This window comes from Nothobranchius furzeri, chromosome 13, assembly GCF_043380555.1.
Source record: "Nothobranchius furzeri strain GRZ-AD chromosome 13, NfurGRZ-RIMD1, whole genome shotgun sequence".
Lineage (NCBI taxonomy): Eukaryota > Metazoa > Chordata > Actinopteri > Cyprinodontiformes > Nothobranchiidae > Nothobranchius > Nothobranchius furzeri.
Window position 1 is genome coordinate 67,055,997 of NC_091753.1, and position 13,507 is coordinate 67,069,503.

The following is a 13,507-nucleotide window of genomic DNA, read 5'->3' on the forward strand; positions in this document are numbered from 1 at the left end:
CCTTTGATCTGCTCAAAAGTAACTGATGAGGTGAAAAAGTAAGAATCCAGGCAGCAGATTTTCTGGAGAGTTTAGAGGAGATGCAGGAAGAAGAGAGACAGACAGGACAGGAAAATAGTTAAATAAAAACAAGAAAACAAAACAAAGTGTTGAAAAGTAAAATGTAGGTAGATTTATCTCCACTACACGTTTTTACCTGCAAAACAATAAGTTCTACACATGTCATATTTATACATCTGATACCATTCAGATCACCTTCACAACTCAGTCACACACCCAGGGCCGTTTCAAGACATTTTGGGGGCCAAGGCAAAATGACCCCCCCCCCCCCCACCCCACCACCATAACTGGGCTCCCCAGAAGCCTCTGTGTAATCCATACCCTCTCCAGGAGTGTTAGTTATACGGTGTTTATAAAAGCCCCTCAGACATCACTGACATGTTCTAATATTATCAGATGAAAAACTAAATTATCAGACATGCTGTCTCATCTGCTGCTTTTCTAAACTTGCAAAAAGTAACAAAACCATTTGAAAGCCACTATTTGTGGATTCTCTGAAAGTTTCCATGGAGTGTGTGACAACTTATTTTTTCATTGATCCTATCGTCTAATCTCACAGCTGAAACAAGCATCCTTAATAATCTGTGCACAGGAAGCTTACCGATGCTGTAGTAAAACAAAAGGTATAATAATTTATTATTAATAAAACATTATTGCAGCACTAAAGCAGAAAAATGAGATTTTGCAGTAAATATGCTAAGTATTTATTGTTTTAGAGCCCTTTTATTGGCAGAATCTGATATTAATTTAGTTCTTACAAAAAATGGGTCCCAGCGTTGTGTGGCGTTGCCATAGTGTGACGTCATAGGCACAGATCCCCTGTCCTCTTTTTTGGAAATGGAAATATGATCACCCTGTATTAAACAAACTGTCCACCCGGGCTTTTGCGCTGCACAGAGACGCTTCGCTTTGAACGTCAGTTGAGAGTCAGTCTCTTGTAGACTGACCAATGAAGAGAGGGCCTCAAGTTAAGACTCTCTCCTCATTGGTCAGTCCACACAAGGTGGGTCAAAGGTTACCCTGAGCGGGTTACGTGAAGTCAGGCATTCAAGTATTGAGTATATTTACTGCATATTACAGTAAAATATTCTGTATGTGACCATATTATGGTGATCCTTGGGTCGTGATGATGGGGCCCTTGAATATTGTTGCCCAGGGTACAACAAAGTGTTAATCTGGCCCTGTCCAGAAGACACCAGCTGCCAAGCGCAGTGAATTGGATCGCTCACGAAATTCGTGCGCTGTCCGTTCCTCATCTGTTCACATCAGGAGAGAATTTAACTAGCGCTTCTGCTTGCGCCTACTGTTTACCAACCCCCATCCACTTCACCATCTTGCCCTTGCTGTGCAAGTGAGTGTGTGTGCGTGCGTGTGTGTGTGTGTGTGTGTGTGTGTGTGTGTGTAACTAGTTTGCCCTGCTTGTTGATATCAGAAACTGAGCTGATCCTGCTGCTGTTTTGTAGACTTGTTCCGTTCTAAATGGGTAAGTAAATAACTAGTGGTAGTGGTCGTGTACCCAGCCTGCCTCTTATTCTTTGGTTTGACTTCCTGCCAGAATTGACGCGTACAGGTGGAGATGGGGGAATTGCCTCCAGATCTTAGAAGGAAACATTTATCATTGAATTACTGGGTGCATCTTAGTAGTCACAATGACACACATCCTACAAAGCAGGTACTTTCCGAATGCTGGTAATATGGAAAGAGTCAAACGGATCACTTTGGCAAGGTGGGGAATCGTTGGGCTAAGGAGTGTCAGATATTTGGCATAAAAGTTTGTCCTGCAATAGTCTTTCCTGTTGTGCATCCATGGCTATCGGGGACCCCTTCAGTTGACTGGTACCTGTTAGATTTGAAGAGGGAATTGAAAGGTAGTGTGGATCTTGTTTCAGCATTTCATTTTCGCGTTCTGAATAAATACACTGAGTGTTTACTTGTGTTCACGGATGGTACAAAAAATCCAGTCACTGAAATTACTGGATTTGGTTTAGCAATCCCTTCTAAGAACATCGGAATAAACAGACGTACTTCAGATGGACTGGCAGTGTACACAGTTGAGACGGTGGCTATTTTGGTTGCATTAAAATGGATTGAGCATTCAAAAATCAAACGAGTGGTGGAGTGTTCTGATTCAGCAGCTGTTCTCTCCCTCTCTCCATAGCAGCTTCAGACCCATCTCTAAACTTCCGTTCATCTCCAAGATCTTGGAAAAGGTTGTGGCTCAACAACTCATAGCTGCCCTTGATGAAAATAACATCTATGATAGCTTCCAGTCAGGTTTTTGTAGAGCTCATTCTACTGAAACAGCTCTTCTTAGGGTCTCTAAGGACCTTCTGACTTACAGTGATGCAGGGGACTGTTCTGTTCTGGTCCTGCTGGACCTGACTGCAGCCTTTGGCACTGTTGACCATCACCTGCTACTGGAGAGGCTCAGAGACTGGGTAGGCCTATCAGGATCTGCTCTGGAGTGGTTCTCCTCTCATCTCCCTGAGCGTTCCTTTTCTGTGGCCGTCTCCAAGTTTAGGTCCTCCACCACCTCTCTTACCCATGGTGTCCCACAAGGTTCTGTGCTGGGGCCTCTGCTCTTCCCATTCTATCTGCTTCCTCTTCAGCACATCCTGAGCTCCTTCAAAGGAATCTCCTACCATCTTTATGCAGATGACATCCAACTGTACATCTCCTTAAAGCCCCATGAGATGTCTAAGCTGCAGCTGTTACACACCTGCTTAGACTCTATCAAAACCTGGATGGTGGGAGCTTTCTACAGCTGAATGAAGATAAGACTGAGATCCTCATCTGTGCCCCAGACAAGCTGGTTTCCAAAGTCAGATACTCTCTTGGTCAGCTTGCTTCTCACACCAAACCTTCTGTCTGGAATCTTGGCGTGACCTTTGACCCGGCTCTCACCCTGGATTCTCATGTCAGTTCGCTTGTTCGCTCTTCCTTCTTCCATCTCAGGAACATTGCTAAACTGAGTCCCACTCTGTCCTGCTCTGAACTTGAGACAGTTATCCACACCTTCATCTCCTCACGCTTAGACTACTGTAACTCTCTTTTCACGTGTCTGAGCAGAACCTCCCTGAACCGTCTACAGGTGGTTCAGAACGCCTGTGCTCGGCTTCTGACCAAGTCCTCCAAACACGCCCACATCACCCCGCTTCTCCTCCAGCTTCACTGGCTGCCAGTCAACTTCAGGGTTCATTTCAAGATCCTGGTTCTGGTCTATAGGGCCGTACATGGACAAGCACCATCTTACATTGGTGATCTTCTTAGTCCCTACACCCCCAGCAGGTCCCTGAGGTCCAGTGATCAAAGCCTACTGGTTGTGCAGCACCAGGCTAAAGGTCAAAGGTGACAGATCATCTGCTGCTGTGGCCCCCAGACTCTGGACCTCTCTCCCCCTGAGCCTGAGATCAGTGGACTCAGTGGTCTCCTTTAAAAAGCAGCTGAAGACTCACTTGTTCAAGCTGGCTTTTGTATGACCTTCTTCACCTCTCTCTCTTTATTCTGCTCTCCCCACCTATTCCACCTTCCTCAGGATCCACTGATTTCCCTCTTTCCTATTCACTCTCTCTCTGTCTTAACATCTTTTTAATCACAATTGTCTATTTTTGCTCATTTTAAATATATTTTTAAACATTTTCTAAATGCTTTTTTATATTTTTACATTTTTTGTTTTTGTGAAGCGCCTCGTGATTTTTATCTTGAGTGGCGCTATAGAAATGATACTTTCTTCTTTCTTCTTCTTCTATCAAGTTTACAGTCATTTCATTGAAAAACAAGGCAGGGTATGTTTGACATTCTGTTGACTTTAAACAGAATAAGGGGTAGAGGTAGTTATGTTCATTTTCTCTGGGTGCCAGCTCATGTAGGGACCAGTGGAAATGAAAATGTGGATAAATTGGCTAAAGATGCTTTGAGTTAACCCTTTGATGCATAATGGTCACTACAGTGGACAGGTACTCAAAATTGTTATTTATTTATTTTTGCTATTAAGCACAGCTGTTGAAGACTTTATTGCATGTGAGCCCCTCCATTTGGACTTCAGTAAGCCAAGCCAACATATTTCATGTTCAGAATGCACGCTGTCCACTGAGGTGGACATGTAATAAATTATTTGTAAATTAACAAAATGTTACAAAAAATATTTGTTGAAATTTGTTTCATTCACACCTAAAGACGAATGAAAAAAATTGTTTAAAAAATCATGGTTGAAGATTTCATAATTCATGCATCAAAGGGTTAAGATAGTGTTGAAATGGAAATTGTTAGTAGCACTTCTGAAGCAAAACATGCTGTCTGGAGGCAGGTTGTCAAGGAGTGGCAGGAAAGGTTCTATGAGGTAGGGGAGGCCTTTCTATAAAGTTAAGAAGGAGGTGTTAGGGCATGGGGTGAATAGGAGAGAAGAGGTGGTTGTTACCAGGCACAGATTGGGTCATTGCTTATTGAACAAAACTCTAAAGATGATTGGTAAACATGAGACAAGGGTTGTGTGGAGTGTGTCAGGAGGAGGAAGAGATGGTAGAGCATGCAATTCTGCAGTGTTAAGCCTGGTTTATGCTTCTCCGTCAGCTCCACAAGGGACAGACACGCACGGATTGATGGAAGCGTTTTGCTCTTTTACTTCTCCGTCTCCTGGAGAGTGTTGCAAAGCAATTGCCCGGCAGGACCACAGAGGGCGTAGCGCTGTTCTGTGGTATCCTGTCATGTATCAGTCCAAGATGGTGTGTTTATATTGTGTTTTTTGTGTTTATAAGAGACTTTTAACACGGACATATTTGTCTCTCATTCTCCCACCTCTTCATGCGCTCTCCACCTCTAAACCCACGTTTCCTGTCATTTCCGTCCACAAATAAAACGCTTGCTGCGCGTCTTTTCACTCCTCCAGTCACGAGAGAATTAAACGTTCATATTTTTAGAGTTTTTTCACGAGATATTCTTCAAGCTTCTCCGTGTCTGCCGCTAGTTATCCTCGGCTCTCTTTGCAATGGCGGCACTGTAAACAACAGCGGCGTCCTGACCAATCACAAGCTTGCGTAATCCGTCTCGTTCGACGGATGTTTAAAAAAGTGGGCTCGGCTCCGTACGTACTTGCGTGCCCTACGCAAGGACGGATAATGGCGTTGCGTGTCTCCGCACTGACGCAGACGGAGAAGCATAAATCAGGCTTAAGGGTTATTTTGTGGAAAGGGAAATTCTGCGGAATAGGATGAGGGAGAGGGGTATTGAGGAGTTCACTCTGAAAGACATGTTAGCGAGCAGTAGGTTGCAGGTGAGGGGTTTGATGGAGTTTCTTAAGGTTGTAGGGGTTTTTCATAGGGTGTAGATAGGAATAGTTGTTTTAGCTGTTGATAAGGAAGGGGAGAGAAATAGGGAACAGAAGGGGAAAGAAGGAATGGGGATTAAATGAGAGGGAAGGAGGAGTGAAGGTGTGGGATTCTATGTAAATTGCGAGTTGCGATCCGCCCCCGGATCAGTTTGAGGCGGTATTGCTCCATTAAGCCGGTTGCCAGCCGCCGTTAAACACCAAGAAGAAGAAGAAGAGAATTGACGAGGTTCACTGACGGCTCACAAAAAAACAGAGCTCATGCCGAGAAGATCGCTGCACGGTGCGAGCCTTTGTGGCGCTTCGCGGCTGATGTGACCGAGAGCGTAGATTAACAAGGGCGCCGATTGGAAGCGCTCGTCGTTCCACGGCGCTTTGTCGAGCATCGGCACCTGGTGTGTTCCAGGCGTTAAACTGCTGTATCCTGGGCTGCCTGGGACAAGTAATGTTCCACCCTTACGTGGTTCAAATGATCTCCGTACAAAGACCCCCTCAGGCCAGATCTCTGGGTTGTACATCTCACACACTTCCCAGCATTCACCAGACACTTTGAATGAAGAGAATCTACAATTAGCAGTGACTATTTTTTGGAACAGAAGCTCACGGCCTGGTTTGCCCTTCAGGTAAATGCACATTTCTTCATCCAGATCAGGTGGGAATCTAGAAGCACAGACACTCACCAGTCTGGTCATCATCATCATCATCATCATCAAACTTTATTCCGGGCCTTTAAGGTCCATAATGGGAAGAATAACACAGTGATCAGTAAAAATAGACAAATTCATAAAAAAAATAAAGATTAGAGTTATTCTAGTTCACTAGACACACTGACACATGTAATGAAAACAATTTAAAAAACAGTTTAAAAAATTGCAAGAAAATAAAAACACATTAAGAACAATAAGGCAAGTTAATACAATAACATTACAACCAATAGCAATATAAACCGACAAGATCAGTCAGACATACAGGCAACAACGCCAGTGATTCCAAAGGTTAGAATAGAAACGAGTCATGCTTCGTGTCGTTGAAGACAAGATAGAGATAACACCATTTTCAGAGACCATCAGCCTACACATACATCTGTACATTAGATTGCGAAGGGTAGCAGTACAAGTGGGAATACCAGCGTACATGAAAAACTGGCTGGCACTGCTTCAGCAGCAGCCTCAACCCATCATTGTACGCCACCTGAAGTTTGTACAGACTTCTTCTCCTGTAATTCCTCCACAGATGTGCATTGTACATAGGCGTACAAAATGCTTTGAAAAGTGTCAGTTTGACAGAAATATGACACCTAGAAAATTTCCGAATGAGCATCTTAGCTTGTGCATACTGCAAGCAGCGCTGTCTATAAATGTCTCTATCATCCGACAGGTCAGTAGAGATGTAGTGCCCCAAATATTTTACTTCATCCCAAACCTGAATAACACTGTCAGACAAGTGGAACTCTGGGAAAATTAGTTTACCATCCTCTTTAGTCCTCACAATCATGATGGTACTTTTCATTGCATTGAATTGTATGTCAGTCATGACAAAGTCATGACATGACAATATTCCAGATTATTATGTAGAATGGTTCATCTTTCATAAAAGAGCCAACAACCATTACGCTACACCATATTGTGAGCAAATCCCTAGCAACAGTTGCAGACCAGCATTTAAAATTTCATATCTAGTATGAAATTCATCTTATGGACACTGGGTTATTTAAATCAGAAGATTGGAACTTTTTAATGCAGGGTTTTAGATAACACTTTGTATTAACTGAGAGACAAGACAAGAGAGAGAGACCTTCAAACGTTTAAGATGGTTTATTACTAAATAATTTTAAACAATTTAAACAAGACTAACTCTGCTAATGATGAATGTTCTGTTGGAATGAAGTGTGAGATGGTTGGTGTGTGTGAATGAGTGTCATTCAGAACCCTCGTATCCGGAGAGACAAGTCTGAGTGGGAGATGATGTTTTGCTCCTAACTGATCAGAGTAGTTTCATAACCACATGAGACGCCATATTGTCGCATCCGCATACCCTCAGAGTTCAGACCTCCGTACAGGTCCGAATGCCAGGTCCACGACCCTCCTCTGGTACTGGAGCCGATGAAACAGCGTCGACAGTACGAAAAACTAGTCTTTGGATAGTCTCCAGGTAAAAAGCGACAGGTGTTTCACAGCGTCAAAAGGGGACCCTCCTTGGGTCAGCAAGTTCAGCTTTTATTCTGAAAGGAACCGTTGCTTGGTTGGTCAAAATCAACAGATTTTTCCCAGCTTGATGGTTCTCAGCTTAAAAAGAGAAGTACAGAATGGCCGGTCCAACACTTAGCATGTGGTGAACTTCATGGGATCTTGAGAACTGAACTTAAGATGGTGCCGGAACTGTTCTACCAATCTGGATGCTTTGAACTCTGGTCGAATCAAAGCCGGCAGATCCACAAACACCACAGAGACCATGCCACACCCCAGACTAGGAAGGCTCTGATTGGATCAGCACAGCAATGTGTCATGTGATTGTTTTCATTACGTGTGTCAGTGTGTCTAGTGAACTAGAATAAGCAGAGGTGGAAAGAGTACTAAAATGTTGTACTTAAGTACAAGTATAATTACTTTCATGAAATTTTACTCAATTACAAGTAAAATTACCTGCCTCAAAATGTACTCAAGTAAAAGTAAAAAGTAGCTTATTTCAAATGTAGTAAGAGTAAAGTTTCTTAGTTACTTTTTTGACTGTGCAAGGACGGGCTCTTCTGAATAGTTAAAAAAAGACAATGGGGTATAAATGTCAAAGTGGCCGTTTTTTTATTAAATGAACAACTATGCATATTGAAGTACAAAGGCAGTTACACTGCAAACTAGTAACACAAATCAGGTTATAGTCACAAGACCCCCCCTACCCCCACCCCCCACCCCACCCCCGGCAGTTCCTGATAGGCCTACCCAGTCTCTCAGCCTCTCCAGTAGCAGGTGATGGTCAACAGTGTCAAAGGCTGCAGTCAGGTCCAGCAGGACCAGAACAGAACAGTCCCCTGCATCACTGTGAGTCAGAAGGTCCTTAGAGACCCTAAGAAGAGCTGTTTCAGTAGAATGAGCTCTACGAAAACCTGACTGGAAGCTATCATAGATGTTATGTTCATCAAGAGCAGCTGTGAGTTGTTTAGCCACAACCTTTTCCAAGATCTTGGAGATGAACGGAAGTTTAGAGATGGGTCTGAAGCTGCTGTGGAGAGAGGGGTCGAGACTCGGTTTTTTAAGAAGCGGGTGGGTTACAGCATTCTTAAAGTAAGCAGGGACCTGACCAGAAACCAGAGAAGCATTGATTATAGAGAGCACGCTGGGACCGATGGACTGAAAAGCACTTTTAAACAAAGATGAGGGTAAGATGTGAAGACTGTTGCTTGACTTGCTCCGCCCCAGCCTCTGCCATCTGGTCAAGGTGTCTTCTCATATTGATCAAACCTGTTGAATGACAAATACATAACACATGTTTAATATATCTGGCAATTAAGTTTTGATAGAAAATGCAACAAGAATTGTTTTTAGTAATACATACCTTACAAATACTATAATTTGTGTCAACAGACTCGTATAATTGAACTTTAAGTATGTTGACAGGATTGAAATGAATAAGAAACAGATTAAGGTATGATATTAAATTATAAAATACCTGCTTCAATGATATCGTGCCTCTCAGTCCAGGTGGTCTTGAACTTTGGAAGAAGGATTGCAGCAGCAGTCAGCTCAGGGTCTTCCATCATCTCACCAAAGAGCTTTTGGACACCATCCTGAATGGCTCTGAAGAGTGGCTGACACATCTTGGAGACAGTCTCCAGTCTGCTGAGTTTTTCTTTTAGCTGGAAGATCACTTGAGGGGCGGGACTAGGAAGCTCAAAAATGACTAATCAGAAAAAAGAAGGAAATCCCGACTGTACCACACGACGCGGTAGATTTCTAGTTGTGGTAAAAAAAATAGCATCTGGCAATAGCGCAAACATCTTTTATTTTTTTTAGAAGAAATGCTTTTAGCGCTTCTACTTGTGGTTTTAAAGACATCTGAGTCATCTAGAACAGAGGAAAGAGCCGCAGCGAACTCCGCCGCTGTCTTCGTTGTTTATGAGAAATTGAGCATCGCCGTGTATGACGTGAATTAAACAGGAGGAGTCTGGCAGGCCAGGCTATCTTTCTCGTACCATCAGCGCCTATTTTCTTCTCCTACCCACCATTCATTGCACTGTAAGGTCACTGAACACATGCTTCACACTAAGAAGTTCAACTCACCTGTTGACCCCTCAGACATCCCTTCATTCCTTCTCACAAGCTTTGATCGTCTTAGGTGATCCTCCAGTCATCCGCATAGTCAGTTAGTGTTTCTTATCCTTTCCTTCGTACCCCGTAACACTCTCGTAACTTAAGCACTCAGTTCTTCTGGTGCGCGCCTTCAGCCTCCGCAGCACTTCCGTGTTTGGGTCTTACCAGTATTGACATATATATACATAGACACTTCGTTAAGTGCTGGATCACTCTCGAGTGCGTTAAGACGCTTCTACATATGTATATGTTTATACTCTCGTCTCTTCTCTGTGGTGTCTGAATCATCGTCTGAATTCAGTGCGAACCGTGCCGACACAGTATTTTGCAATGCTGTTTTTTTTTTACTCGGTAACAGATAAGATAAAAATGTAGCGAAATACAATGCTTACAACAAACAATACTTAAGTAAAAGTAAAATTACAGATTTTAAAAACTACTTAAAAAGTATAAATGCGCAAAAAATCTACTCAATTACAGTAACACAAGTAAATGTAATTCGTTACTTTCCACCTCTGAGAATAAGTCATATTACTTATTTAAACACACCAACCACAACACCGTGACCCCACAGATCAGTCACATTGCATTATTGACTAACAGTTGTTTTGATTAGCTTTATTAAAAATAGAGTTCTCTGATCTAATAAAAGAAAAGAGTATTCATCTTCTGTCTTCTTTTGCTGGAAAGTAAACAGTTTAGAAGCAAATGCATGACCTTGAGGCTGTTTCATGCACTCGGGCGCTGTGTCAAAGGGAACTGTGGATAGAGGTTAAATAACCTTGAGGAATAGCTCCTTCATCACGTTACAACTGCATGGATAAAAGATTACCGGATCATCTGCATACATCAAATGATTCAAAACAACATTCCCAACCTGGCAGCCAGTCCCGCATTCACTCAGCAGCCTGGACAGGTCATCCATGTACACATTAAAAAGACAAGGAGACACTATTACAAACAGTAAACGGAAGGGACACTGAATTCCCCCATTTGACAACCATGGACTGGTGGCCATGCCACTATACTAAAATCCTCACCAGATATTTAGGTACATTCCTGTCGAGCAGTTTTAAGAACAACTTTTCGTGATCAACACGATCAAATGCTTTAGAAGCATCAATGAAACATGTAAATATGGTCGTTGTGCCTGCTGTACAGATCCAGAATTTCCTTTAAGGCAAAAATACACACGTCTGTACCTAAATTCGATGTAAATCCAAATTGATGATCTGATGTAAAAACAAACTCCTCTAGTCTCGTAAAAATAGCCCTCTCCAGGACCTTAGACAGAGTACTGGCCAAAGCAATGGGCCGGTAATTATCTTTACCGTTTATTCTGCCTGTTTTATTCTTTATAATAGGTACCAAGACAACTGACAGCATAGACTGTGGTAAAACACCGTGAATTAAAAACCTTGTAAAACAAATGGCCAACAGCAAGGATGCAGGTAGAGCACAGTCTCACTCTACATCTGCTGAGCTCTCCAGGTCGCTATTGTTTAAATGTTAGTCTTCACCATTCTAATATTTGATGATGTTTCTCTAGACTTTCCCTTCGATGCCTGTGTTGTAGGGTTTTTCATGTTAACAGGTAGATTTGTGTTACCTGTTGCCTTTCGCCTGCTTGTTTTACAACAGTGCTCCATCCCTGGCTCAGCCCCCCACTGTTACAACAAGGAGTACTCGTTTCTCCACTGCCACCTTCCTTACTCCAAGCAGGGTCTCCTCCTTCCCTTTCACTCCAACTCCCGTCTCAGTTGCCACCAGAGTATTCATCACCCCTGTTTCCCCGCCACTCTGCCCATCAGATTCACACGTTGGCCTCGTTGTACGCTGCCCACAGTCTCGCTGTACATCTGCTGAGCTCTCCAGGTTGCTCACACAATGATTCATATGGGATGTAATTGTGCGAAGATCCAAACTGGCTGATCATTGATGGCAGATCGTCCAAATAATGTGACACAAACCGCAGGATGTTTTGTGTCACATTCATTTAGCACTTTGGGCAGCTCTTTATGTTATTTGCATCCTTCTGTGTGCCACATTGCACTGTGCAGTGGGACACAACTCAAACAGGACTTTCTTGGAGGCCTCGATCCACTCAGAGTCAAATGCGTTCGCTGCAAGTGAAACAAGCTCATCCTGGCTGATGGTTCTGTATTTCACAGCTACGTTCTGTAGACTTCTGGTTTTTGTCTAGATCGACACAACTCACGAGCAGCTAAAATACCTTCCTCCAATCCATCCGCCATCTTGTTAATCATAATGGACACCTTAGACACCATAGGCATATATCAATTTTGATTGTGTAAATGTTATGAGGTGCCCATCTTGAAGGGCATTCATTTGAACAGTCATTGGCCTCCTTCCTAACAGTTACATTAAAATCAATGTAGTGAATCTTTGGGCATCGTTAGAGTTATAGAGTCTGTTTAATCGAACTAATGAATGGTTGGTGATTTATTTTGTAACAGACTTTTTAAGCTCTGTTGGACATTTACATTAATCAGAAAAGTAGTGTTAATCTTTTATAATTATGAACAATGTGAATAAGTTTTGTAATTGTTCCTCTCCTGTGTCAGGTGGTATGGGTGACAGCTACATTTCCCTACCTGGTCCTTCTGGTGTTGCTGGTGCGTGGGGCCACCCTGCCAGGGGCCTGGAGGGGTGTTGTCTTCTACCTCAAACCTGACTGGGAGAAACTGCTCAGTACTACGGTGAGCTGATGGTTTTTAAACAATACATTTTACAAATTCTAATTTCCCTCACCTTCCCCACTGATCACTGTTATTCTACATTGTTAAAGGTTTGGATTGATGCAGCAGCTCAGATCTTCTTCTCTCTGGGTCCTGGCTTTGGTGTGCTGCTTGCCTTTGCCAGCTACAATCCATTTCACAACAACTGCTACAAGTAATTAAATTAAATTCTATTTATTTATATAGCGCCAAATCACAACAAAAGTTGTCCCAAAGTAAACAACACAAAATGAACCAACTCCTAAGTGCATTATGCCAGTTAGTTAAAAGAGTCATCACCTGCTACCACCAGAGATGTCTACATCACATCATAGTCTTTTAGGCCATAAAAATAATTTGTATTGGAAAAATAAATTAAGGAGTGGTTTTCTGACCCTTGTTTGTGCGGACCAATTTTCTCGCAAGAGCACTCGTGATATTGCCGCTTTGACGGATGCATAATTTGGAATTGCAGGATGTCTACAGAAGATCCCGTCTTTCTCGCCTCCGATTGACTGGAAGGGCCCTACCATGATTAACTATTTGATTTAACAGCAACAGCGTCTTCCCTTGCTAAGTGCAGACTGTTCTCCTGCCACTGCCACCAACAGAAAGCTATTTTGGGGAGTTTTGTAAAGAAACTGTGAACTTAGCGTGGCGAGAAAGATGGGACCTTCCATTGACATACTACGGTTCCAAATGTCCTGTCATGGTTGAAAAATAGTTCCAAAATGAAGTTGAAATAACAACTTTTCTGGCAGTGAATTCAATGACTTTCAGCATGTCTCATTTGGATGTTTAAAAATAAAAATTTGGTCGTCTTATTACTGTAAAAAATAACTCCAAATGACAATCTGATAACCCAGCCTGGATTCAAACCCGGGTCCAGCTGTCTTACTAGCTGAGCTAACCCTTAGACACATTTTCAATAAAAATATTTATATCACCAAAAATGGTGTTAAAACCCAGTAAACACTTGGATGCTTGATGACAGCTGAAATGAGATTAGTCCGATAAGAGTTTGATATTTTAAAATACCAACTATTATCACTATATTTTTAAACACAACTAGCTCCAAAATA

General features: G+C 42.5%; 1 protein-coding gene across 2 annotated transcripts in view; it reads left to right on the forward strand.

Annotated features, from left to right (window-relative positions):
• The window catches only part of slc6a4a (solute carrier family 6 member 4a), an 80,227-nt gene that overhangs the window by 56,722 nt on the left and 9,998 nt on the right, over positions 1 to 13,507 (forward strand). For both annotated transcript variants that reach the window (XM_070543803.1, XM_054738535.2), the window contains 2 exons: positions 12,273 to 12,407; positions 12,497 to 12,600. In XM_070543803.1, coding sequence (XP_070399904.1) covers positions 12,273 to 12,407; positions 12,497 to 12,600 — 239 coding nt within the window. The remainder of the gene's footprint in view (positions 1 to 12,272; positions 12,408 to 12,496; positions 12,601 to 13,507) is intronic.